The sequence below is a fragment of the Leptosomus discolor genome, chromosome 3 (assembly GCF_034619465.1).
Source record: "Leptosomus discolor isolate bLepDis1 chromosome 3, bLepDis1.hap2, whole genome shotgun sequence".
Classification (NCBI taxonomy): domain Eukaryota; kingdom Metazoa; phylum Chordata; class Aves; order Leptosomiformes; family Leptosomidae; genus Leptosomus; species Leptosomus discolor.
This window is the reverse complement of record NC_141393.1, coordinates 11,865,824-11,893,321: the sequence shown is the minus strand read 5'-3', so window position 1 is coordinate 11,893,321 and position 27,498 is coordinate 11,865,824. Positions and strand designations below refer to the sequence as shown.

At 39.1% G+C, this 27,498-nt stretch overlaps 1 protein-coding gene across 1 annotated transcript in view; it reads left to right on the top strand.

Moving 5' to 3' along the window:
- TDRD9 (tudor domain containing 9) overlaps nt 1-16,474 on the top strand; it is an 84,819-nt gene extending 68,345 nt beyond the window's left edge. The window contains exons 25-36 of the mRNA XM_086462969.1: nt 2,135-2,246; nt 3,623-3,835; nt 5,551-5,640; nt 7,595-7,855; nt 8,318-8,467; nt 9,552-9,622; nt 10,156-10,265; nt 10,450-10,546; nt 11,236-11,374; nt 12,441-12,550; nt 15,338-15,410; nt 16,424-16,474. Coding sequence (XP_086319095.1) covers nt 2,135-2,246; nt 3,623-3,835; nt 5,551-5,640; nt 7,595-7,855; nt 8,318-8,467; nt 9,552-9,622; nt 10,156-10,265; nt 10,450-10,546; nt 11,236-11,374; nt 12,441-12,550; nt 15,338-15,410; nt 16,424-16,474 — 1,477 coding nt within the window. The remainder of the gene's footprint in view (nt 1-2,134; nt 2,247-3,622; nt 3,836-5,550; nt 5,641-7,594; nt 7,856-8,317; nt 8,468-9,551; nt 9,623-10,155; nt 10,266-10,449; nt 10,547-11,235; nt 11,375-12,440; nt 12,551-15,337; nt 15,411-16,423) is intronic.
- The last annotated feature ends 11,024 nt before the right edge of the window (nt 16,475-27,498 follow it).

The window sequence follows — 27,498 nt, the reverse complement described above, 5'->3', positions numbered from 1 at the left end:
TTTCTTTTTTTTTAAGGTTCTAGTCTATTTGGCTTTGGCATATGGAAATATGGATGTACACAGTAATTTCTGTTCATGCTAGAGACAATGTGGGATTACTGGAACCAAAATAAATAAGGTCTGGCATTTGGGAACATAAAGGAAAGAGGGAGAAGGAGTATTAACAGGAACTGGGGCGGAAATATAACAATGTAAGGTGGGGAGGCATAATAGAACATACTGATGAGGTGTGCGATGTAATGAGTTGCTTTGGTCCACACCTGCTTTTGCCAGAAAAATCTGGCTTGTGGGTTTCATTGTTGTTACATGCTGTCTGTGATTCTCAGTTTGAGGTCATACCAGCAATTGCTAAAATGGTAACCTGCCTAGCTCCTGATTGCTCTGCAGCCATTCTAATTTTTAAAAAATATTTAATTTTAAAAAAATATTCTAAATAATATTTTTAAATGTTTATATTTTAAATAATGTTTTTAATATTTTAAAATAAAAAAATTAAAATAGGAAGGCAGCAATGAACTGGAAAGGTTAAAGTGCAGTTGAATACTTCACCTCCAGTTGGTTGTATTTACTTTTTAATAAAACATTTTAGCAGTTCTACTGTGTCTAAACCAGCACTTAAAATCTCTGTGCAGAACTCAGAGTTGTCATCAGTGGTGCAAAGTCCAGCTGGAGGCTTGTGTCTTGTGGTGTTCCCCAGGGGTCAGTACTGGGTCTGGTCTTGTTCAGCATATTCATCAGTGACCTGGGTGAAGGGAGCAGAGCGCAGCCTCGGCAAGTTTGCTGGTGATACAAAACCGGGAGGAGTGCCTGATACTCCAGAAGGCTGTGCTGCCATTCAATGAGATCTGGACAGGCTGGAGAGTGGGGTGGAAAGGAACCTAATGAGGTCCAATGAGGGCAAGTGTAGGGTCCTGTATCTGAGGAGGAATAACCCCATGCACCAGTACAGACTGGGGTTGACCTGTTGGAGAGCAGTGCTGCGGGGAAGGACCTGGGAGTCCTGGTGGACAGGAAGTTACCCGTTTCCCAGCATTGTGCCCTTGTGACCAAGAAGGCCAATGGTATCCTGAGGTGCATCAAGAAGTGTGGCCAGCAGGTCAAGGGAGGTTCTCCTCCCCCTCTGCCCTGGTGAGGCCACACCTGGAGTACTGTGTCCAGTTTTGGGCCCTTCAGTTCAAGAGGGACAAGGAGCTACAGGACAGAGTCCAGTGCTGAGCCACAAAGATGATGAGGGGACTGGAGCATCTCTCCTATAAGGAAAGGCTGAGAGACCTGGTCCTGTTCAGCCTGGAGAAGAGCAGACTGAGAGGGGACCTTATCAGTGCTTATAAATACCTAAAGGGCAGGTGCCAAGAGGATGGGGCCAGGCTCTTTTCAGTGGTGCCCAGTGACAGGACAAGGGGCAACGAGCAGAAACTGGAGCACGGGAAGTTCTGCCTGAACATGAGGAAAAAAATTCTCTACATTGAGGGTGACAGAGCACTGGAACAGGCTGCCCAGGCAGACTGTGGAGTCTTCTTCTCCGGAGATAGTCCAAACCTGCCTGAACGCGATCCTGTGCGACCTCCTGTAGGTGAGCCTGCTTTAGCAGGAGATTAGATTAGGTGATCTCCAGAGGTCCCTTCCAAACTCTAGCATTCTGTGAAAATTAATTCTTGAGGGAATCAAGAAAGAAGTCTGTTAGCCTGAAAGACTAATTTGAGAGTTTTGTCTTTAACTTTTGTTAAGTAAAATTAATATTATATCTAAAAAATTATATTCTGAATTTATCTTTGTGGTGTGGTGTACTCAATTTATTTTTAAAAAGTAAGCTTAGAAAGTATGCCATAGCAAAAAGCCTCACTATTTAATCCTAATTCTTTGGATTTCTAATAAACTGATGGCACAGTTATGTCTTGTTATTATGTTCCTGTGTTTGGTCATAATGGAATTCAGACAGTTTCTCTGTAGTATTTTGGTTCTGTGTGGTCATCTTATGTTCTAATTGCATTAATGTACTTCTAAATAAAAATCATTAAGTACATAAATGTGCCCTAGGGGCGCTGTGGGAAGCAAATGAAAGCAAAAAAAATTGAACTCTTGAGTTTTTGCTTGTGATTGAAGTATTTAGTGTCTTTATCCATAAACTTCTTAGAGTGAATGTGGACTGTCAGAAGCAGACAGTGGAGCCTGAGGAAATCTCATTTGGTACTCTACGACAGTCACAGATGATCCCAAATCTTTTTCTGTCCATCAAGATAACAGAGGTAGGAATGTTCTACATCTGAAGTAGGTCGTATCTAATAGTTGGTACATAGATAACTTTGCAGAGATGAATGTTAAATGAAAAGAATGGCTGCTGCTAAAGGTTTTAGCACAGAGGTATTCATAAGAAGTATGGAGAGTATTACTGGTCTAATTTTTAGTAGTTCTTTGTTAAACAGTACTCACATGTCGCAAATAAATTTCAAACATTGCACTTGACAAAATTTGTGGGATTTGCTGGCAGTAAATGTTAGCTGGAAGTGGGCATAAATGTAAAGAGGATTAATGGGAGAGGTAAGATATTTGTGCACGCTATAGAAATGAGCATCTTTAGGTATTTGGACCATTTTCCTCATTATTACTAACTGACAATTTTCTTTGGGAATTGTAGATGCGAGAAATCAGATGAATTAACAGTACTGCATGCTCATTTGGAAAAATATTGCATGCATAAAAGATAGCGTGTTAGGGGAAAATTATATGTATATATAAGTATTTCAGAATACTGAAGCTGAGAGTTTTTAAAATCTGTGTTAACTATAATCTCAACAAATTGAGTAATAGCAAGCACTATATATGCTGCTGAAATTTAAAAAAAAAAAAAAAAATCCAAATCACTGAGCTAGTGGAAATTATAGGCTGAAGTATTAAAACAGCTCTTAATAGTAGTGGCATGTTTTGCAAGTGCAGAAAAGAGTATTTTCTTCATTTTATTTGGCTAAGTCTCTTGGAACAAAAATGTTCATGGATTTGATCAGACACATTCCAATCACTTAGGTATCCATGCTACTTCTATTTAAGACATCAGCTTTAATGGTTGTATGTATTTTAAAGATTTTTTTTTTTTTTTAATCATGAGCATTTGATTTAAGATCAGAAACGGTATATTGAGTTCAGTAAGCAATTTGAAAAGATGACTTATTTTATTCAGTTTGATGTAAGTAGTGGCATGGTCTTTTCAGCTTCCTAAAAGATGGCTAGTCATAACGATAACAATGCTGATTTGCTGATAGATGTAACTAACTGATATTCTTTCACTAATAAGAAAAGTGCACCTTATCTGTATGTATCTGTCTAATCAACTGTATACCTTGTATGGTTTAGAAAAATGGAAGCAGTCGTCTTAATTTTCTGTATTTTAGTAATGCTTATATCAGGGTCTATTTAGATGAAAAGTGTGTTGCAGTTGCACAGCAAATAATCACTCTAAATTAACATCTAATTATGAGAAATGTTTCACTGCATTATTGCAGTATGAGAACATTTCTGTGTGTGTGTCAGGAGTAGGAGTGCTTTCGTGTATTTTGCACAGATGTATTTTGATGTAGAAGAGTAAAATAATATGAAATCAGATATTGCCTAATTTTTATACTTTCAGATAGTTGAAGTTGGACACTTCTGGGGTTACAGGACAGATGAAAAAAATAGGATTGTACTCCAGCACCTAAGTTCTGAAATTACCTACCAGAACCTGAGGGATTTGCAGGTGTCTCCACATCCAGAGTTGGTTTGTCTGGCACCATTCACTTATCTAGAAAACAAAGGATACTATAGAGCTCGTATTCTGTGTGTTTGTGGAGATTTTGCTGAGGTACAGTAATATGTTATGTTGTGTTGAATTGGTAAGATGTAATTGGGTTAACGATATTGGAGCTATACTTCTTTTTTTTATATAAAGCACTCTGTTCATGGTAGTTACAGATATTCCAGTAAAGTCTGTAGAACCAGAACTAAACTGAAACCTTAATTGGATGTTGCCAGAATAGATGAATTGGTTTTTCTTTCCAGAACACAGGAATATTTTAGTGCTAGATTGAGAGGCTGTTGATACAGTCAAGTGTTTTGTGTGCTGAAGCAGAGCGAAACAAAATAAAGATTAAAACCTCCAGTAACTTGGAAAACATGGTAAGGAATGCTTAGATCAGAGTGCAGTACTGCATTGTGGGCAGCAGCCTCATCAATTTCTCTTCATAAATATATTGAGATCCATCTGAAAAGTGAATTTCTTCACCCCACTATATTGGTACTTTTCAATCATTCATGGCCAGTTCGTCTAATCTTGTTCTGCCAGTGTTTCTTCCCCTGGTTTACTTAAGTTTTCTTCTTACCCTCCTCTGTCCCCTCCCCTCCAGTTTCTTGTCTGTCTTCCTAGACTTTGTTTTGTTAATTGAAGCAAGCTGCACTCTTTCTCATCTCACATACTACATTGACTGTCTGTTCACCTGGTCTCCCATCTCACTCCTTTATTTGGTTTTGACATCAGTTTTCTGAAGCAGAATTATGCATGCCTCCCATACTTACAGTTCAGCCTTTGCTTATGCAGTGATGGTTGTCTTCCTCTTCCCACACAGTGTTTCTCCTCTGCATTCAAAAATATTTCATGTGGCACATGCCACATGTGCCTTTTCATAGCTTTTTTTGCATAGGCCATCTCTTACCATCTTATACTCAGTTCTGTCTCCTTGGTAATTTCAAACTAATTAGAATTTATAAATAATAATGGACTGTTTATAGCAGAAGTTCTTAAAAATTCCAAAGGATATGATCTTTTAATTCATACCATTTGGTTTTCCCCGTTCCTGTCAAGTTCTCAGATCCATTCAGTGTGACCTTTTTTGTAGCCTTGTTTATGTTCCTGAGTTCTGTATCAGCAAATTCGTCAGAACATTTTGGCTTTTTGTGCTGAGATCAGTAATGGAAAGTAGTGCCACAGACAAGATTGCTATTCATTTTTCAGGCCAATACTTTTCAGCAGAAGGACAGATTGATTTGTTTGTTTATTTTTGTAAGGTTTGCCTTTGCACAGCCCAGCCCTCTTGAATTTCTTGATTTCTTAACATAGCTGGGTATCACCACTATAGAGTTAATACTGAACACTGTCACCTGCTTAGTCATGGAAAACTAGTGAATAAGCTAATCTCATCACTTTCTTTTTTGTATTTGTCACCAGATCCATGCTAGCATTGGCTTATCAAAAGCAATTATTAGGTAGTATCACTCACTTAAGAAGTTAAGGTTATAGAGATTTAATTGTGGGGAGAGATTTAGACCCTTTCAGAGAAATTTGCCTTTTCTAGATTTAGCAGATTATTTGCATTACCAATGAATGTTAAGCCAAGTGGTCAAATAATAGACATGATAAAATTTGACCTATTATTTTTGACATGACTTCATTTGCATGTTTTCCAGACTCTGAATTTGCTTCCATTTCACTTGAGAAGATTGTGTTGTACTGTCATTATTAAACTTGGGTTGTTGCTTTTAATGTTGTGGAAACTCTGCTGATCCTCTTGATTATTTTTCCAGGTTTTTTTTGTGGATTATGGCAATAGATCAAAAGTGCATTTAAAGAGTTTAAAAGAGATTCCAAGCTGTCTTCAAGAGCTTCCATTCCAGGTAGGGGTGATGCTATTTGCTGCTGCTTAGTAGATACTTTCATGTCTGCTCTGGCAAACAGAAGTGTACTTCAGATCATAATGCTTTTCAGAATAATAATGAAGTAACATGTATTTTGCTAATGGGAGTACTTACAAATCAGCTTCACTAATAGGTGGATGGATGTTTTCCACAGATGTGTATGCACAGAGCAGTAATTCTTCTGTGTAACTGTATTGCACTGTATTTAATTGCAGAGAAATGTTACCCAGCCTGTTGTTTTCAGGGGCACTTGCAAAGAAAAAGATAAGGGGGGAGGCAGGAGGGAAGCCTGAACTTGCTGCCTGACAAAAAAACACATTGTTTGTATTTATTGTTTGGTTGGGGTTTTTTTAACCAAATGTTTGAACTAGTCCTGTTTCTGCGGGGACAACATAGCGGGATTTGTCTCCCACCTGTAATCACAGGCAGGGTGGAAGGAGAGAGGAAATTGCTCTAACAGCTTGTGTTTTGCTGCTTGTTGCTTTTGGTTGTCAGTGTCATTGTTGTCCATCAGTTCTCTGAGAAGGAGAACTTTTCTCTAGAAGGAGAACGTTCTGGTTCCTCTATTGCCTGCTTGTATGCAAAGCTGAGGAGTAACAGACTGAGCAGTAGATCAGCTTTGCTTTAGTCTAAAGAACCTCTGAGCAAATGACAGAGGCTTATACAGCCTAGAAAACAGCCCAGAGAAGAGAAAATACTGATGACTGGTTTAATCTATTGTTCTCTGCTTAAACCTAGCTGCTGCTGCTACAGACAAGTTGCAGCATAGTATCTCCTCTTCTCTGCATGGCACAAGTCTGCAGTGGCAAGTATCTTGCGAACAGTTACTGTGCAGAGTATTTTTGCTCCATCAAAGCTCCTGCTCTGCTACACTTAGTTACAAGACAAATACCCGATTTAAATTTCGCAAAGCTAGAAGTCTCTGGTTTTGCTTTCTGCTGCTTTGCCATTCTTTGAACTACTGGCTTTACTTGGATCTTTTCAGACAGAAATCTCTTGTGATCTGTAACACAAATCTGAGAGGCTTTGTTCTGAACTAATAGCTAGTTTTTTCAGAAAAAAATAATTCTCTTGAGCTATAGTTACAAGTAACATAACGGGACTTCAAGTGAAATTCAGCTTTTCAGTCCTCATTCAGATATTTTTAAGCTAATTGAAACAGGTGTATCATACTGACTTTAATCTCTGATGTGTTTGAAAATGAGAAAGGAACCAGCAGAGGTATGGTTTTATTTATCTCTTCTTAGTATTAGGTCCTAACAGGGTTAATTTTGTTTGGTTTTCTTTTATAACTGATTTTTAAAAAGACCTAGAATTAATTTTGACAAGAAGCATTCTTTTTTGTGTTTCCTTCAGATGCATTAATGGGATATGTATTTCTGCTTCAGGCCTAATCTTTTAGTGACCAGTTTTAATGACCAGCTAGAAAAAAAATAGAGTTTCTGTTGTAAATCAATTCGAGGACATAATTACAGATAGTGATTGTGGAAAGGGGTTAAATGAGAACTTGATTATTTTTGCCTGCCAGGGACAGAATAGGTGCAGTGGTCTTGCCAAGTTTTCTGTTACCTTAGTTGAAAAGAACTGTGGATTTTAAAGGTTTTTTTTCCAGAAAAGACATCTCTACACTGCTAAGATTTTAATGTGAATGGTGAAGTAATGCCAAATTATATTCTATTTATGCTCTGTTTGCTCTGATTTGTTAACAACTCTGTACAATATTGAAGTGATATGAGGTGTAATGTGTAGCTGCATTCGCAGTGACAGAATAGGAATTATGCCAGTAACTTTACAGCAGAATTAGCATAAGCCACTGCAATAATTATGAAGTCATTTTTATAGTTACTAATTCAGACAGCTTGTTGAGAAAATGAAAGATTTTGATGCTGATTCTTTACTCGGGCAAGTGTTGTTTTAAATGTTTTTGCTCTAGGCTTTAGAATTCAAGATATGCAAGATGCGTCCATCTGCAAAATCTCTTGTATGTGGGGAATGGTGGAGTTACAGTGCCAGGCAGAAATTTGCCTCACTAGTGAATGGCTATGGTCATTCAGTGAGGGTGTATTCGCTTGTGCGTAATGTCCTGCGTGTGGATGTCTTCCGTTACTCGAGATCCAAAGAGCTTGTGAATATTAGAGATGTGCTTATTGAAGAATGTTATGCTGAACTAGCAGAAGAATCCTATGAATCACAAGTATGTATTGAGTAAGCTGCTTCTATTTTTCTTACTCTAATTTGTTTCAGCTCAGGCTGTCTGAAGTCCCGAGAAGTTGAGCTGAAGTCTTGACTAATGCTATGGGATTAGGCAAGATTAATATTTAAATGGGACAATGTATTTTTATGTGTGTGCATAATTCATATTGAGCTGTTGGCCAAAAGCATTGCTGATTTGAGACACCTTTTGAAAGAGATGTTTCCCAGGAGATAATTGTATCAATTGAACTGCTCCACTGTGTTTTGAAACTTTGAAAATACGTAACTCTTTCATAGTTTTAACTTTCTTCCATTTTTATGTTTTATGTAATCTGAAAGGTAATAAAAACATTGTTTTTTGTATTCATATGCAAGTATGCATGTTCTTTACATAGGACCTTTTATGTAAAATTTTTGAAAAACATATCTGTTTCATGGGTTTAATTCTTCCATTATTTTGTAGCAAAGCCATGATTTGCTCAAGAGATTATTTTTGGACCAAGTAAAGAAAGAAGAGAACATGCCTGTACCTTCGACAGAAGGAGAACAGCATCTCATTGAAAGATTGTTAAACTGGATTTCTGACAGTAAATCTGAAGCACCAACCCATAAGGTAATGCGAGTGGTGGTTTTGGTGTGTCGTTACATGACCCTGCTCCTCATATCGTTAGAATGGAGGTGAAGACTGAAAGTGCCTTTAATAACCAAACCATATTTGATGCCTTTCATAATGCATTCTGCTTTCTGTTGATAGGAAGTAGTATGTGGCCACCATTGCAGACCAGCCTATTGCAGCTTTTACCAAAATTTTATAAATATAGCATAAGAGCTAAGTGAACCAACTCTTCTGACCTGTTCTAAGGCAGCACTTTGAACCACTGTGGAATGAAGATAAAATTGAAAAACTGAACACAATGTTTCCACACATGATAGTCTTAGTTATATAAGCTGCAGCAAAGAGCAAGATTACAACCCTATCAATTTTTCATAAAATTTAAACATGTTTTTTACTATACACGGTGTTTCGTTCTTCCTTAGCTAGTGATAGGTAAGCAGCTAGGATTGGTGATGCGGTGAATGCCCCAGTAACGGATAGTAACGAAACAGTGGGTACAGCTTTCCACTGCCAATTCCAAACTCAGAATTTATTTTTACTTGCATATTTTGAGATATCTAGTCACTACTAAGCTGGAATATAAAACGTGAAAATATATGTCCTGTTCTGCATTCTGATTACAAATTAAGCCTTGTCTACATTATAGTTCTTTTCTCATTTCAGACCTGACAAAATTTTAGGCTTTCAAGCACCTAATCATGCTCAGTTTACCCACAGGACTAATCCTTTTTAACTACTGGCTTTTATAAAGTGAGATATTTTCAAGATTAAAGACATGCTCATGTAAACAGAAATGACTTGATTTTGTCAGGTGTTCTACAGAGTCTGAACTTGTGTTTTTTAAGCCAGAGGAAAGTCATGAATCCCCAGCACCTGTGAAAATACATTATTTTTGTTTAGGAGCCTCAACAGCCAAAGCTTGCTTTAGACGGGTGAAATGAAAATACTGTTTATCAATGTACATTGTTCATTATTGCTCAATACATGCTGAAACATTTTTTGGTTTTAATTTATAAAGGATTTTGATTTGGAGCGATCCAGGTGCTGGCTAGCTAGAGTGTCATTTGTTCTCTCTTTGAAGGTAACGGTTTTTGGCCCATTCAGTCCTTATGAGGTGAGATGCTACACTATGACTAGAGTATCCCAGTTCAGGTATGAGAAGAGTTTTACCGTGAAGTATAGGCATATTCTCAGCTGTTACATTTGATAAATAAGCAAAAACCATCCTACTTACTCTTACAAATTTTTACAAAATGTTTAGTCATTGAAAGGACTAAAGTAGTCAGGCCTGAATTGTATTAATACGCACGCTATTGCTATGGAAAGTTTTAAGAATAATTTTATTATTTAATATTATTTATTAATAATAGTGTTTATTATTACAAGGCCTGGTTGGGTGGGGCTGAGCAACCTGGTCTAGTGGGAGGTGTCCCTGCCCATGGCAGGGGGGCGGTTGGAATTAGATGGTCTTTAAGGTCCCTTTCGACCCAAAACATTCTGTGATTGAAGGTGCTTTAATGTCTTTTGGACCATCATGTACATCTGCTAAATGGTGTTCAGGCAATCTTCAGCCAGTAACTGCTATCCATTGAGGTTGGATTGTGAATTCAAAATAATTCTTTTTTTACATGTTTGTATGTTTTTTAGTTTTTTAATATTGAAAATATTTCTTATGTCCTCCCCAGAAATGCTGTCATACAAAAGGAAAGCATAAACTCTGTTCTTGTCAATGATGCTCCAGAAGACAGCTTTCAGCGATTGTTGGTCGCTGCGTCTTTATCATTAAATGCAACAGGTAATGCTTATTAAAAATGTTTGGTTACTTTCTCTAGACTTTTGTTTTTAAGTAGTTCTATGAATAAGCATGTTGCTGCAGTTACATATTTTTCAGGTTTCATTTTCATTAGATACTCCTTTTCATTAGATGCTCCTCAGATAGTTTTTTTTTTTTCTTTTTTTTTTTTTTTTTTTGGTGACAGGATCTACTGTGGTTTTAGAGGAAACATCTTTGATGCCTCCTATTCCCGGCCTACCTGCACTCCTCAGTATGCTCTTTGCTCCTGCTGTAGAACTCAGGTATTCATGCATTTTAAAAGTGGTGGTTCTTTCATTTTTTGTTGTTTAGGACCCTCACAGATTTGTGACAGATTTTTTTTTTATCTCTGCTTTTAGCATTTAGTATATTTTCTTCCTATTCATGTAATACTTGTATCTTTTATCAGTTTTAGTATAGTATGTAGCTAAGATAACTCGTTTCATGTACTTACAAATTGGTGCTGCAGGCTCTGTCCTCTCGATAAGGCAATACAATTTCTGACAGTCATGCTGGAAGCCTGGAAAGATGAACTGTAGAACTGGACAAGTTTTGAATCTACGTGAGGAGAGGAAATCGTGTGATTTTTGTAAAAGCTGAGTTCTGGCAGTTGTGTTACTGTTGTGTTTTGCTTAAATCCTTGTATCTGTAGTCTTTCATTTCAACATAGTGAAGCTAGATTTCCTTAATTAAAGTTTCATTTTGCGTATGTATGATTTTATTTTTTAAGTTTCATGAGTATATGTTTTCATAACTAGAGCTTTAGTTTGTTTCATCGCTATATTTAAAAAAAACGATATGACTACGTGCGAATGCCTCTCAGTTGTTTTAGCATCTTTGAAACATCTGTGTCTTGCTTGGCATGGCTTTGTCAAATTGTTTCAGTCTGTCATCATGTGAGTTTAGTTTCTTCATCTCTAGACAAGACTGTTTTCTTTCTTTTTCCTATAAGGGTTGATAAAGAGGGAAAGTATTTTACTGGTGTTCTGTGTGGTTTGGGTTGGAGTCAGACACGTGGGGCTCCACTACTTCCAGAAAATGACATGGAGCTGACATTTGATGTGCATCTTGGAGTGGAAGACATATCAGAGGTAAAACATGCATAAGAATTTTCACTATGGTAGGAATTAAGTAGAATTCAGTGCGTCAGAGCTTGTTATCTCTTAGAGTTAATAAGAAAACTTGTTTTAAGCTGTGGTTTTGGGATTCTTACCAGAAAAAAAAAAAAACAGTTACCTCCTCCATACACTTTGAACAAAATAAAATATTATAGAACAATACTTTGTACACTTTTCAAAACAAAAGCATCGATTTTGCACTAATCAGATGTCAATACTTGTTAGTTATGTTCTTAGGATGGTTGTGATTTTTACTGATCAGCCTAGCATTACTACTTTGCAGTCTCCACTTTGATTCTGCTGCTCTGATAAGTCATCTGTATCAAGCTGCTTCTCTCAGAGCAGGTCAACAAAACAATGAAAACCCCCATATTCCTCATTACAGCCTTTTTGCAACTTGTAGACAGAGCCCTGTCAGAGGGAAGTATGTCCATATACTCTGTTACGCGGGACAGTAAGCTGTATTTGACATGTGCTTCAGATTTGACATGTGATTTAGACAGTGAAGGACCTCACATGCCTAATCAGTTCTGTGTACAGAGCAGGTATGTTAGGTGATGACTAGTGATTTCTAGAGGCTTTTTAAGGACACAGTGGACATTTTGGTGCACATATGTGAGCCATTGTTTTCTGAAAGCACTGACTTCATGTGTGTGATGTCAGTATTCATGACACCTTAGAATGGTAACTGTTGTGATGTGAAAATTAGGGACAGACAGAGAAAATCCTTAAAACTCTTACAAAAGGAATTCTGTGTTTGGAAAAAATCCCGGCAAGTGGTAACCTGTATGTTTTATGGCATATCTGAGTAACCTTGGAGATCATGATATCAAGTAGCTGAACATTAACATCTTTGACCAGCAGAGATGTGTCTGGAGGAAGAAGCATTTCTAAAGCTTCAGATGATTTTGCTTATGTTAATAATATTCCAGTTGAAGTGGTGGTATGGGTGCCACAACCACCTTCATGTCAGTATAATATAATACAGAACTAGTGCTGGTTTAGAGTGCTCTATATTCTGTCACTGTTATTTTTACAGATAAACATCCTAAGGTCAGCCATTAATGAGCTGCTCTGTGAATGTGTAGTGTGTTCTGGACAAGAGAGAATGACACAGCTACAGGAAAACATTCGTCAGCAACTTCTATGGTAATAATTTTGTAGAAATAAGATCTGTTTCACAGTCTCAGCAAAAACAAAATAAATGATTGCTTGAAGTATAGTTCAGGTTAGGCTTTGGGGAAATTACGTACGTGTGCATTTAGTGATGTGTTTCATTTACTTTGTTTATTTATAAAGCAGTATACTCAACAACATTAGACTTCTTGTGGAAGCACTGGTTCTTCAGGGAAGCCTCATCACTTAAGTCATAAAACCTAGAATGTAAAACCTGTTCTACAGGTTACCAGTTCTGATGTGTTTGCTTTGTGCACCCAGGACAAAGCTAATAAAGTCCTATGGCATAGAAGCGCAGAAGGATTTAGAATTCTTTCTCCTTATACATTAAATTTTAATTGCGTGTGCTGCCTTTCTTCCCTCAACAGACCTGTGTAGGATAGCTGTTGGCCAAGTTGATTGCTGGAAGTCCCAGGTTAATTTATGAATTGAAGTAAGGCCACCTGCCTCTTTCCAGCAGGCCCTCCCTGCTGCTGCTAACTGAAGGCTATTGTGGGTCAGTGCAGCCAGTCTTGAGAATTCTTTCAGCCTGTTGTGTGTGGGAAGTGTTTGGGGGAGCTAGTTCAATGAAGTATCCCCGTAACAGCTCCTTCTGATGTCTGCCACTGCTGAGCATGCCGTGAAGAATCTTCCTTTGTTTGTAGATGTTATGTGATACTGGCCATCATCAGTAGACTTCTCTCATCCTTACCTGGCTCTGTACTGAACAGATTTAAAAAAGCCATGATTAAGAGCATTAAGTTGTGCTCTCTATTATTGGCCTCATCTCTAGGAAATGCGACCTTTTTCATGAATAGAGCTCTTCTAAAATAATCATGCTGAAGTGAGGCAGTTCCTCATGCTGATAAAGATCAGAGGCTTTTAAGTTCAGCCACCCTTACCCTAGGTTATCAAAATGATTATCAGAGCAGCTGTTCACACTGAATTTTCAGGTGTTTCTTGGTTTTGAATGCACCTGCTCAGTTGATTATTTTTTTTCCTTCCTATCTGTGAAAAAGCTAATACATTGCCTTTAGTTGAAAGCAAGTACCCATAGTTCTTATTTCCAAAACTTCAAAGAAAATTCAATGTGGTGCAGGGGGAGTTAACCTTACCTTTTGAGGCACTGGAAATGAAATTAAAAGAGCATGCACAATTGCCAGAAGATGTGGAGATACCCATTATAAGTTAGATGACCAGCAGACATGTTGGATGTGACAAGGGAGCAAGGTGATTATTTTCTTCTGCTGCCGGTGGGTTCACTCCTCTTCTCTCTGGGACATGGCAGCTTCCCGCCAGCTGTTGCAGGGCTTGTGTGTGCCTCCAGAAAGTGGTGGTACGGCTTCACAAAGGCCGTACCTCAGAGGTGCAGGCTGCTTGCGCTTCAGTGTCAGGAGCGCCAGTGCGGGCTGGCGGCAAGCTGCTCGTGTTTCACGTCTGCAAAGCTCTTGGTAACATACCGGCTGTCAAGCGCGGTGCTGATGCAATGTTCAATTTCCTGCTTGTGTCCAGGTACCTCAGGCCAGTTGGTGTCTGCACTGCCTTTGGACACTGCCATGTAGTACCACGTTTAGAATTCAAATCCGAGCAAGGCTTGCTTGTGTGATTCCTGTGGTAATGAGTGTAGGGAGAAGTCAAGGAAAGTGGATAGGCAGGAAGAAGCAAAACCACAAAACCTTTCTGGAGGTGACTGTGACAGTGACAGGAGCTCATGCTTGGACATCAACACTTACGTGCTAAATTCAAGGCACAGAAATGTCACTGCTCTTTCTTTGGACAGGTGAACGCTTACTGCTGTTTCGGCACCTGTTTTGGGTTGGTTCAGACATCTGCAGCCCGTTGGGAGGGGAAGGAGCAGCCTGCACAGCTCCTTGGCACAGGTCCTCAGCGCTGACGTGTTCCCCAGTTAGTCAGCGCTGACTGCCTGACTCAGTCATTCTCATCAGCCTTCTGGGCTTTTTTTTCTTTAGGACTTTATATCTTTCTGTGGTAGCATTTTCTCTCTTGGGATCTTTGTGCTTTTACTGATTCTGTTCCAACAATCCTACAGCTAATTTTTTTTTTTTTTACCTTCTTGAAGGAAGAGGCAATCTGGTCATTGTCATGGTGTCGTTTTCTTTGTGTAAAATCTTCCTTCATTTTGAAGACTTCTTTCTGATTGTACTTTGTTTTATGTTTTGGAAAAAAAATTAACCTGTGATTAAATTAATAAGAGTAAATACGTAAAAATTTAGCCTGAGCAGTCTTTCATAACTTTTTTCCATTTTTTCGAAAGCTAATTTTATTTACAACATGTCACCACTACTTAAGACTAAAATCAGTGTTTGAAAAACACATCTAGACAGAATTAATTAAAGTCTACTACTGTTGTACTTTGCACAGCTTGAGGAAATAACTGGAGCAGACAGACAATCTATAGTAATTGAGTTGCCATGCAAAACAAAATACCATAAAAATAGCTGTATTATACATTCTAGTGAATAAGCATGCAGAAAACTTATGGGATAAATGACAGTTGCAAATTCTAGTACTTTGTAAATTAAAATAATGTTATTTTCTTTAAAAGAAAATACATTCTGGTACACTTAACAACCCTCTGAAAATTTGTATTTTGACTTCTTACACTAGAGGGGCCAAGTACAGAGAAGTGAACAAATCAGAATGGATTAACAAGGAAATTTAAGATTCCCTTCAGCACAGACACTTCATAAATGCCAAGTTGTATTTAATATAGAAATTCCTTTGTCTGTATTTCTTAAGGCTATTTTTATGTAATTTCAGTTTAATCTGCAAATCAAAACCTCGAGATACAATTGTTCGTACGTGGTTTGAGAAACCATACGCGTGGAATCAGGTAAGGGTATAAAGATAATTTTTTGTTTTGTTTTGTTTTTTGATCCTTAAGACAAGTAGTTAGAGTACCCCGCTACAGTTAGTTAAGAGTGGTCAAAGGGAGAATTCCCTTTAGAAGGATGTCTCTTTTGAGTCTTGAATTTAAAAATACTGAAGGAACTGTACAGTTGAATTTTAAGGCGTAAGAACTGTTGTGTATACATCAGTCCCTGTTGATATCCTATTTTTGTGAAGTCTGTTTCATTTGTTGGGTGTTTTGGTTTTTAATTTTGTGTGTACAAATATTTAGCCTTTTCAAACAGAACACTTAATGGTTTGTAAGTTGAGAGATTGTAAAGGCAACTTAGATTTAGTGGAAGTTAAAATTTTCTTTGTTGGAAGTTAAAATTCTTTGTGCTATTAAGCACCTGTAGCCCAGAAGAAAAAGGTGGATACATTTTCCTTGTTTAGGATTTACCTGAATGCAGTGCATTTTCCTTTTGTTTTGGGTTGCTGTGCTTTCGGGTGGCTTCTCCCTTTTAAGCAGACAGAAATGTGGTTTGCTTTAGAATGAGTGTGATGGGATCAGATAGGAGAGCAGTTTTCTTGAAACCTGGGAGGGTTTCATAAAGCTGAAAAGTCCAGCTTCCTGCTCCATTAGAAATCTTGTCTTTATTTCTATAAGGGTCTCTGCAGGCCATTAGGTTTCCTGACGGAACAAGTACATTTTCTTAATTAAAAGGAGGCAAGGAATTACTGAGTGCAGGAGCAAGATTTCTACATGCACCCTCCCTGTGCCTCTCCTACCCTGAGGCCTATCAATGAGGGGTTTAGGTCTCTCGTCTTGAAAAGATTGGTAACAGTGAACAAGCACCAAGGGCACATATTTCTAGTAGGCATTCAGTGAGGGGTCAGAGTCCTGATGTACTGCCTTGAGCCCAAGTGTTTCTATTTTCATATTTCAAATTCATTGTCCTTGGTATTATGAAGATAATCTCCTATTCAGTTATATTGGTGTTTAGCTTTTATAACAAGTTAACGTGGAGGCCTTGGATCAGGATTTTCCTCACTGCATCTGAAGCCTGAATAATCTCAGGACATCCATCTTATATCATCACATAAAATACTACCTGTAAGGCTTTGGAATTGATTGTGGAATGGTATTCTGACTCAGGCAAACCATGAGATACAGCAGTTTATAGTACTGGCTCTTACGTTGGAATGTGTGGCATGGACTGAAATTCCTGTATGATTTGATACTGTCAAAACTCTTCAAGACACTTTTCCTTAACTGTGTTATGTAGGAAAATATTCTTAAGGATACATTCTGACTTTCATCTTGCTTCTTTTGATTAGGTGGATTCTCAGCGTATCATCAGCCAGCCTGAAATGCAGCACGAAAGAAAAGGTTGTCTCTATCAGCTACATAAGCTTGTTGTGTTGAATGTTTAAGTGTTTCCACAAGTCTTTCAGAGGACAGGGTATTACAGCTAGTCTGAAAATTACTTCTGTTCCCTATATAACCCTTGGACACTGGTTTTGCAAGACTGTTCCTTAAGATTAGTGTTATGCATACTAAAATAAAGTTTGGAATATGTTAATGTTTTTTAAAAAAGCTAAGGTTTGCTGACCCAGAGCAGATGAGTTTATTCATAAAACAAACTGACGTAAAGCAGGATGCAATTTTCAGTTTAATAGTACTTCTTGGCAGGTTTATCACAAGGTACATGTGATAAGACAAAGCAAGTCTAGGTGAGTTGTTCATTTTCTGACTAAAAGTTCATAAGTCATGGGGCCTGATTTTTTTGTCTTTAACTGCAAGTTGCATTTTCCTACTTTATTTGTTATTAGTTTGTTAAAAAGCCATGCCACAAAGGTCTTTGGGATTTTTTCTTAACCAAAAACTAGAAGTCAAAGGAAACTGATGATTTAGATTATATTCTGATCCAAACTATAATTTCATTTACTGGATACAATTTTTTCATTAATTTTTTGTACAGCAAAACGTAATATATTATTTCTTTTCCTGTATGGCAGAAGAATGCTTTTGAATTACTGATTCATGGCACCTTTATTTCATCCTTTCCTCTTATTTTTACCCATGAGATCTTTAGTCCTAAAAATGAGGTCACTGGTTTCAGAATAAAATGCAGAATTTAAATAAAATGCATTTGTCTCTTCTGTTGTGCAGTCATGCTTAATAAAAGCTAAATTTAGTTATTAATGGTATGTGATTGCATTCATGAAATACATGAATACACAAACAGTACATGGAAAAGTATTAATCTTTTCACTGTTCACTCAGAGATTTGAAGATTATGTAATATCCAGTCATCCTCTGAAGAGCGAGAGTATCACTAGTCACCGTAAAAAAAGTGGTAGATTTGGGAAAAATAAGGGGATGCTTAGACTAAGAAAGTATTTTAAGCTGTACTTAAACAGAGGGGCAGCTATATAATAGGGAATTTCCGTGGCTTATTGTAAGCATTACTTCCTTAGACCCATATTACTGATCCTTGTGAATTATAAAACATCACACTATATAGTGTGATAAATTTAATAGAAAAATTGCATCTCAAGTGGCTTAGACGGCAGTGTCTTTCGGCTGAGTGTTGTATGCAGATTAAGTGTTGCAGTTAAACACCTTTGGGGGCAAATGAAACAGGCAGAATGTCAGCTCTTTGCCCGTTAATGACAGGAAAAGGTAACTTGGTAATGCCAGAAGGCATGATCTGTAACTTACCGTGATTCCTCATAAGCAACACTGACACTCAGAGTAGAGAAGAACAGAAGATATTTTCCATAGTTGTCTTTTTTTAATTATTATTTTTATTTTTATTTTGTGGACAAGGTGTCCCGGTCTGTGCCTGTGCGCCTGCTGCCATCTGGTGGGGGTTACTGGTGCTGCTTGTTCCCCTCTGAAGGTCTCCTGCGGGTTGTGATGCTTTTGGTAAAAAAGAGGTACCCTGTCGTCATCAGACGTGATGGCATCATCAGACTGCAGGGTTTCTGCTCTCGTCCTTTTGCTGAGGGATGCTGACTCCCCGCAGTCCCATAACCTGCCGTTGGTCCGCTGAGAAGAGAGCGCTGTGTATTGACTTAAGAGCTCCCGGGTTTGTCCTGTGTGCATAATACACCTGCAGATGTGATGCCTGACAGACCGTCCTTGAAGCAAACAGAACATCTTACAAGTTAGCCTTGCTGGGAAATGTTATTTGTTGCCAGATGGACATGTAGTACTAAAATTTAAAAGGCAGCAGTTGTCTTTTACTGTTTGATTTAGGTTTCAACAGCATTGCAAAGGTGCTTAAACAAGTTTAAAGTAAACAGCTTGGGGATTTCTCCCTTCAAGGTTAATAGTATGTAGCAGTGGAGAAAGAAATATTGTAAAGTAGTAGTGTCTTTGTCTGGCTGCAGACCTGCTCGCAGTAAACCTTGTGTCTTTCAGGGGTTGCTTCCATAAGAAAAAGGCCATGACATGACTGTTTGTCAAGGTTCATCTTATCTCCAGGTGCTCACCAACATCCAGCAGAATGAGATTTCAGTTACTCAAATTTATTAGTGATCATCCACATTTGTGCATTTCTTCTATCAATATCTGAATGTATAAATCGTGACCTTAACCCTCTTGAATGCCTCCAGTAGTAGTGATAACGTGGCAGTCTGTATTGATAGGTGCTGGAGAAGTCTGAAAACATGTGCAGTCACTATTACTCATAATTTCCCCCACAGCTACAATGAAATCAGGAAGAAGTCTTAAATCAAAAGTAATTTTTAGCCGTTGCACATAGTTAATTTTGGAATTTACAGCCACAGGCTGTGCTAGAATCCAAATAAATGAACAAATAAAAAAAGGATTTGGAACTCCAGGGAAGGCAGAGCCTTCAATAGCTGTTAAAACTGAGCAACTCAAACTCCGTACCCTCCTGAGTTCCGGAACCAGAGAAGCTACGCTGCAAGAATGCCTGGTTTTATCTTACCCAAGCGTTTCCTTTTGGTAGATACAAGGGTGGGGAATACTGTTTATGTATCTTTTTAAAGAAGCTGTAACAGGTCAGACTAATAATTCCGTCTGTGATTGAAACATTCTAGAATCAGCAAAAGTAGAATTAAATAGCATGGATGATCACTAGTAGAATAACATGCCACTTAACTCAGCTTACACTAAGGAGTTGTGCAGGACACGGAGTCTGTGTTTCTTCTCAACTCTCTTCTTCTGCCTCATAACTCTGCTTATGCAGGATTCTGCAGTCGGAAGGAGGTGGCGGCACAGCTGGGGTTCTCTGCCCGCAGGTAGAGAACACTGCTTCTGGTGGAAGCGTGGGACTTCCAGGGTGCAGGTGTCCCATGCAAATTCAGATAGACCTGCCCAAAAGGATTCCACTAGAACACAAGGTGTATGCGCCTCAGTAGCTGGATGTGATTATGGACAAATACACCCTAAAAAATGCTCTAGTTGGCCCAGGAAATCTTTTGGTTTACACTGAAATCTTGCATTTTTCCTAGATTACTGCTCAGACTGGTTTTGTCTGGATTAAAACACATTCCCAGAAGACATTTGCCTGCCAGCCTATTCATTTAGTCTTCAGATCATTAAATAATAATAAAGAAGGATAGTGTTAAAAATGTGAAATGCAATACCTTTTGGAGCTACAGTTCAAGAGCTGTGCTATGTGAAACTTGTGACTTGAGGAAATTTGAGAACCCTAAAGAGGGGTGATAAATGCGCTCTATCTGAGGGAGTTTTATCCATTTCTCTTTGTGAGGGTGTTGCAACAGACAGCGATGTGGAATTTGTTGGACTGGAAAAATTTTAGCCTTAGTTTGAAGTCTGTGGTTCTTGCCCCAAGAGCAAACGCTAACATTACCATCCCTCAGCGACAAGACAATATACTTATTTCTTGAATTCTTTGAAGCTATTATGAACACACAGTGTTGGGTCAGCCAAAGCCAGCTGACTGCATTCAGCATCAATACCCTTCCTTCTTCAAATTAGTTCCTTAATCATTCTTTGTCACTCACATTATCTCTGTATTTTTCCTGTATGCCTAAATGTTGCCAAAAGGTGGTTTCCAGAAAGATACATTTAGGGACAAGAGGGCTGGAAGGACGCGGAAGCAAGATCCTTTCTGATCTCGGTCTTATGGTTTATGTACCAAAAAAAGAGAATTCCAAATATCTATGGGCATTTTTCAGGAAGGCTTCTCTATTAAAAACAACCAGTGTGTAGTCATGGACAGTGGCAGCAATGCAGGAGTACCATTGTGCTTAAAATGGCCAGATTTCAGCATCATTGATGCTTGTGCTGAACAGATTTAGAGGATGTTTTCCAAAACATCATCTCATTTTTTGATACTCAGTTGTAAACTATGAAAAGTAGGAGACAGACAGAACTACTGCAGAGAATGCAGCAAAGGCCGCCAAGGTGATTCAGGACTGGACCATCTCTCCTCTGAGGGAAGGCTGAGAGAGCCGTGGCTGTTCGGCCTGGAGAAGGGAAGGCTCGGGGGGTGGTTCTTACCAACGTACATCAAGTCTATGCAGAAGACGGAGCCAGGCTCTTCAGCAGTGCCCAGGGATGCAGCCGGGGGGGGGATGGAGGGGGGTGTGGGCAACCACCGCAGAGGCACAGCCTGGGCCTTCTGCTGAGCTATTAGAAATGCTGGAGCAAGTTCTTCTTGGAAATGAAAGTTTTAAGCTTGACTTCTCTACCCTGAGTTCTCTACAGGCAATACTCTGCTGCGTGTAGCATCGTTTCAGGGAAATACATGTGTTGCAACTCTCTGAGCTCCCACATCATGTTTCTTTTTCTGATACCTACATCTCTTCCTTAAGCGCTGTTCCTGTGGGCTCGCTAGACAGTTTCTCTGCCAGTGGTACCGCTTGGTCTCCTGTCCTCCACCCGTCTCTGTGTGCAAGGAGTCATTCCTATATGTCCTTTTGCAATTTTCCCGAGGTCGCTGCTCTGACATAGCGAAGTCATTGCGAATTCTATATTCCAACATAGGAAGTGATTATCAGGTGTATGCAGTTAAGAGCCTACAGGTTTGATTTTTTAAATAAACTCTATTGTTATGTGGAAAAGACAACTGTAAATAAACAATGATGCATGTTTTTTAAAAAAAAGGAAAAAAACTTTAACGTTTTTTTGCCAGAAACATTTTCAAAAGCTGATTGTTCTATAAAGCACAGTTTTGAAATTCTGACTTAATGATAATAATCCTGCTCAAGCTGAACTTCAGTTTTGTTAAAACAAAGATATGTTGTCTTCTTCCCTTCTAAGTCAGAGCTTCAAATGTTTTGAACTGGGTCTCTCTGATCAGAGATGTGAAAGAAAGTCTTACACCACATATACAACTTGCTATTTGCAATTTTATGGTTCCTTTTGGTTTAGATCCAGTCATCTACTGGACAGGCCAAAGCATATTCACCAGAAAGCCCCAAGTTCTTTGTGGAAGGAGTCCCGCAGAACCTAAAATGGTCTTTCTGTAGAGTTTAAAGGAATGATTCTTTTCATGTGATTTTCATGATTTTTTTTTTTAAACTCCGAGTAGCACCGCAAAGGGAAAAAATACACCAATTAAAAATGGCTTGAGATCTGTGTTAGAAATAAAGGAAGTGGAATGTTTGTCTTTGATACATAATAAGAATTAGCGGCATGTTTTAATTCTTTTGAAAAAACGGTTTCCTGGTGGTGCCCAGTGCAAGGGCAAGAGGCGCTGGGCACAAACTGGAACGCAGGAGGTGCCATCTGATCATCAGGAAACCCTTCTTCACTGCGATGGTGGCCGAGCCCTAGCAGGGGTTTATTTCCAAGGAAAACACAACTGTCCTTTTTCAGCTGTTTGTGATTCAAAGAGGTACAGGTGAGCGTGTGTATTTACTTCAGAAATGTTGGTCTTTTCTGGCGCAGCTGTGCTGTTGTAGCCACCTGAGCTACCTGTTTCTAAAGCTGGCTCGTGGATTTTACAAGAGCTTTTGTTACAGCGCAGGCGTGGAGTTGACAGTGAACAGGAGAAGGAAGGTGGGAGGTGGCATCTGAATCATGAAGGGATGGAGACTTTATCCTGGGGTGACTTTATCGAGGACAACGAGTGCAGTCACAACAGGCTCTGCCTTGCTTCCCCCGTGGTCAGATGTCTCAGGTTTATTTACACTAAGCACCTCACTTCTGCAGAACTCTGACGTGCCCAGAATGAGAACTGGGTGAGACAAAGGACTGTTCAAACAGTCGCACAGATGATGGTCCAAGTGAAAAGAATTGCCTTGGAGGAAGTACAGAAATGCTGCAGCTTGCTAACGGAAGGTGAGGCTTCTCTGAAACTGAGATTTGTGGAGGATTTGTATAATCTTGGGAAAGAAAAACATCGTTGTGTGCAAACAATAGTGAGATTTTTCAGGGCTTCCCCCCTACCGCTCCGATTGTGGTTTAGTGGGTAAGAAGTAGTTAGCCTTCACTTAAATGTAGATGGGAAAGGGGAGCCTCTATGGATGTATTTAGTACTGTAGCTCTGGAGATACCTGGGTTGGTCCTTGAAAGAGCTGAACTATTTAAGTTTTAAATAAGACAGCCTATTCTTAGGGCTCTGTTCCCCTGTTGATCTCTCAAACAGAAACAGCATGCCGTGCGGTAGGTTGTGTACATCTGCCACACTCCTTAAAACAGATTAAAGCGAGATGCCAGTCTACATACAAATCTCAGAAAAAGGCCATGTGAATTAGGGTAAATTATAGTATCACAGTTTAAACCAGGATAGATGTGTTGGCATAGACTGGGACAGGAGTTATACTGATTTTGGAAAATAATTAGCACATTTTCAAAGGGCATAGTAACAGGGGGCTTTTTATCTATCTTAGCCTGTAGAAAGGGACAGAACGGAACAGAAAAAAACAACCAAACAAAAGATGCTGCTATCAATTATAGTTTGATTTGGAGTTTCCTTTCCGTAAAAGAACCTGCAGAAAAGCAGATGCAACTCCAGAGAAGCTAATGAAAGAAACCTGAGGAGAATGGGGTATATCTGAGGAAGGAAAAATGTATATATTAATCCTCCAAAGGTGTGTTGAGGGAAGAGGCAACCTCTGAGATTATCTGGTGAATCTGTAGAAAGATAGATTGCTGTTTTCTTAGGCGCTGAGCACAGCCCCATGGGCAGGGGTTTCTCTCATCTCCATCTGAAGCTCCTGTATTTAGCTTTCACTCGAGTTTCAGAAATGTCTAGTCTGGTAGATTCTATGACTTAAATCCCTTGGGGAAGCAGAGGGTACAGTGGTTGCTCCATCTGCTGAGGGAGCTTTGTGACAGGATCCCAGAGGTCCCCCCTTCAAGGGAGACGAGTCACCCCCTCGGTGACTTCACATCCCCGTGATGGGGAGGTCCTAGCAATTGTTTCTTGGCATGGGGATGAGCTCTTGGCTCTTTCTTGAGCCAGCAGGGCATGCTGGGGCCTCTTCCAAAGGAGCAGAGAGCAGAGCTTGGGTGGTGGTGCTCACTGTGGGGCTCAACCTCAGACTGGTGAGCCGGCAGGCAGGTGGAGGTGAGCGGGGCAGGAGTGAGCTGCATGCACCACATGCCTTCCTGAAGGGTTATGGCCTTCACTGCTCCCAAGCAAGTCCCTCCCTCCAGTGAGTCACCTGGGGACAGAGAGCAGCGGGGTTGCCGCTTGGTTCAGGGGAGGAAGGAGGTAAAAGAGTGTGTTCCGAATGCAGGTGTCCATTTCCTCTTACCCTCCAAAAAGTGCAGAGACTGCTTTCTCCTACAAAAAAAACTGCAATCAAAACTTCTCTCACAGCTGGATGAGTCCACATCCTTTTCATGCAATGCTTATGCAACTTGTCTCCTCTCTCCTTGCTGGTCAGAGTGATGAGTCCCAGGTGTTCCACAAACACACTACTGTGATGGTTTTCTTTTTCCCTCCTGTGTTTGGTCTTCATGCACTCCATGGAGGGTTTTTAAATCTTTCATTTCTCTCTTTTTGATTTCTTCCTAAACAGAGAATAAAACACCCAGGGGTAGCTTTTTCCCTGGATACTTGTATTTAAAAAAGGAATAGTACAGTTCTCAGCAATACTTCAACATTTACAAAGCTCTTTTATTTGGTCTGTTAGGGAAAATCTAGGCTGCATAATCAGTAAATGAACAGCACAAAGGATGCATATATATCTCTGGGGCTGTTTTGGTCTATCTTTTTAATAAGGACAGAAAACCCACATTTAAAAGACAGGAAAGTAGATAAGATTTGATTAGAATTCTCGATACGAACAGTATCTTCCACAGCACATATTTCAGGGGATCACGGAAAATAGCTGTAGGGAGTTCCTCCGCTTTCTCTAGTTTAAAATGTTGGCTCTCTCTTGAACTAGTTTCACTCGGTCTGGATAGCAATCATGTGCAAACAGCCTCCTCCTGCCCAATCACAATTCCTGTGGGAATTGAACAGGCACACTTTAAAGCTGACTATTTTACATGTTCTCTAAGGAATAGGTATTTCTTGGATTTTATTTATGAAGTAGAATATAAGGAGGTAGTAAATACACTGGGGGAAAACTAAAGTGATTGCTGCTGATAGAAAATCCCAAAATTGGAATAGCTACTGAAGCTAATACCTTAGTAGAGACCCACCATAGGATGCCAGTGCTACAGGATGAAGAATCTACACAGGGAAGCACAGTCTGTGATACTTGTGAGTGTCCAGAGAACACGCGAGTGCTTCTGGAAGTAAGATTTCACACTTGCTAAATGGATGTTTTCGGCTGAAGCGCATGATGGATAGCAAAATGCTTCTAGAGATGGCTGTTTTGTAATCCTATGTTGTAAACCTTCATGTCACAGACTGGAATCAGAATGGAAAGGACTTTTTGCATACTTTCTCTATGCATACATGCAAGATAGCAAGTTAAACCTTTGTGTCATAGCTCTGAAAGCATTCACTGATGAGGCTACAATTATTATTTTCATACCAAAATGTAAGTTTTGGTCTTAATTTTATGCTGCCAGATTTCAAGTTACTGTTTTTCAATTTCTTTGAACTGAGACAGTTCTTATTTTTTTTTCCTCTGTATTTTTCTGCTACAACAATATAGTTTCATGGGATTGCTTGACAACTATAAATCCAGTTATATTTAATTTAGACCTTCTAGCATGGTATTATGTAATTCTTATATTTACCTCATGCTAAGTATTAATGTACAGTCAGCTTGAGCTTGCTGCCATTTGATAAAAATTTTCCCAGTTCAGAGTCATTCCAATGACTAGCTTTAATATAATCTGAAGTAATTTTTGTCTGAAGTAAATGAAAAACTACTGCAAACTGTTCTGAAACACAGGAGGTTATGACTTAGGGCCACATTACCTGCTGCAAGTAGTAGTTAAATGGCTATAGTTTACAATAGAATTTATTTTATGATATAATTTTGGTTTTTATATTCTCTGTAAACACAGTAAGGATAATCTATGCACTCCCAGAATGTGCGTCATTGCTTGATTCATGTAACATGACAGCAGAAGACTTGGCCAAAATAGCCAAGTATCCTGAGGTACTGGACATGGTCTTCAGTTCTCTTATTCTGGTTTATTTAGTGCTCTGGGTGAGTAGGGGAGGTGTTGTATGTTTTATCTTTTTGTTAAGTAGTGATTTATGAGATAGGAATAAAAAGGAACTTTTGGGCTGGAGGGGCTGTTAGTGCCAGCAGGCTTTTACAGAAAAATGACCTTTGGCATTGTCTTGTTCTCTTGTAGTCACTATAAAGAAAGTTAGAGGCTAAGGGAAACTTGTATAGGCCTGCACTATAAAGGGGTGGCTGCAATGTGGTTTTCTACCTTTTAGTGTCAGGAAAAAGAGATGTGAAGCAGGAATTTTCATGATTCAAGCAGGGGTGGGGCAGTGTACAGGAATCTGGACCATGTGGTCCCGGTTCCTGTTTACCTATAGAAGAGAATATGGGATTCCACCAACAAGAGCTCTGGCCTTTTATTTATACAGTTATGAATTGTGTCAGTGGCTAGTAAAATATCAACTAATAAAAATAAAACACTGAATTCTGACTAGACACATCCAGCATTGAGGATGGTAGCAAGCACCCTAACAGTTGCCAATAAACATAATTTTTAAGAGCTCCAGCCAACCTAGAACCCAGCTAGTTTCTAAAGTACAGTACTTGAAGGGCCCTTGTGAAGGCTAGGATGGTTCTTTCTAACCCTCAACAAAACAGGGAATTGTGAAATCCCCAGAATACCTGGTTCCACATATTAGGCCATCTTTGATGCTGTGTAAGGTTCTGATTCTGTTGGACTCTGTAAGCAGCTAAGAATGCAGGTTGCATTAGTTGGCACTCACATGATTTCTGTCTCCCTCACTAAACTTTTGAGTAGGTCTTACTTCTCAGACAGGTAGAAGGGAACTTGAATTTAACAAGGTTGCTTTTATTGGAGTTCTTTGGAAGGATCTGCTTTCCTTGGATACAGCAAAGCAGCCTGGCTCGGGAAGGCCAGGCAACAGAAAGGGAAACGCCACGTTTGACAATCCACCACTCCTTTTCTCGCTTCCTCACTTTGTTATCTGCAGAAAAGGTAATAACAAATAGTGAAACATGTTGTCTTTGTCAGTGCATAAACATTAGACATGATGAGAGAGAGAGAGTTCCAGAGAATTTCTGAGATATGATAAGGTTGAAAAACTACTTGCTAAATAAACAAGAAGATCTTAAAGCAACAATAGGGGAAAAAAAAAGACTTACTGAGATGAAACTGAGCTGATCTTAAACTCTGGAGAAAGATGCATTTCCGCATATATCCCCCACACACATGCACACACTGTTGTTAGTAACACCTTGGTGTGATGACTGTCATATTGTTCTAGTAATTGTTATTAAGTTCAGCCAGTACATTGAATTATTTATGTTGGCATTTTGACTGAGTTTGAACAGAAAGCAGAATTGATGAGCTAAGAAACTACTAAACCAGCATAATGAACACCACTAGGAAAAAATAAAGCAATAGTGGTGTGATTAAGACTGCTATGAATAGAAGAAAAGGAACAATGCCTCTCAGTCAGTTTCTTGGAATTGGTTTCCCCAGAGCAGGGAGGATGAACAACTGCAAGGTGAGATCA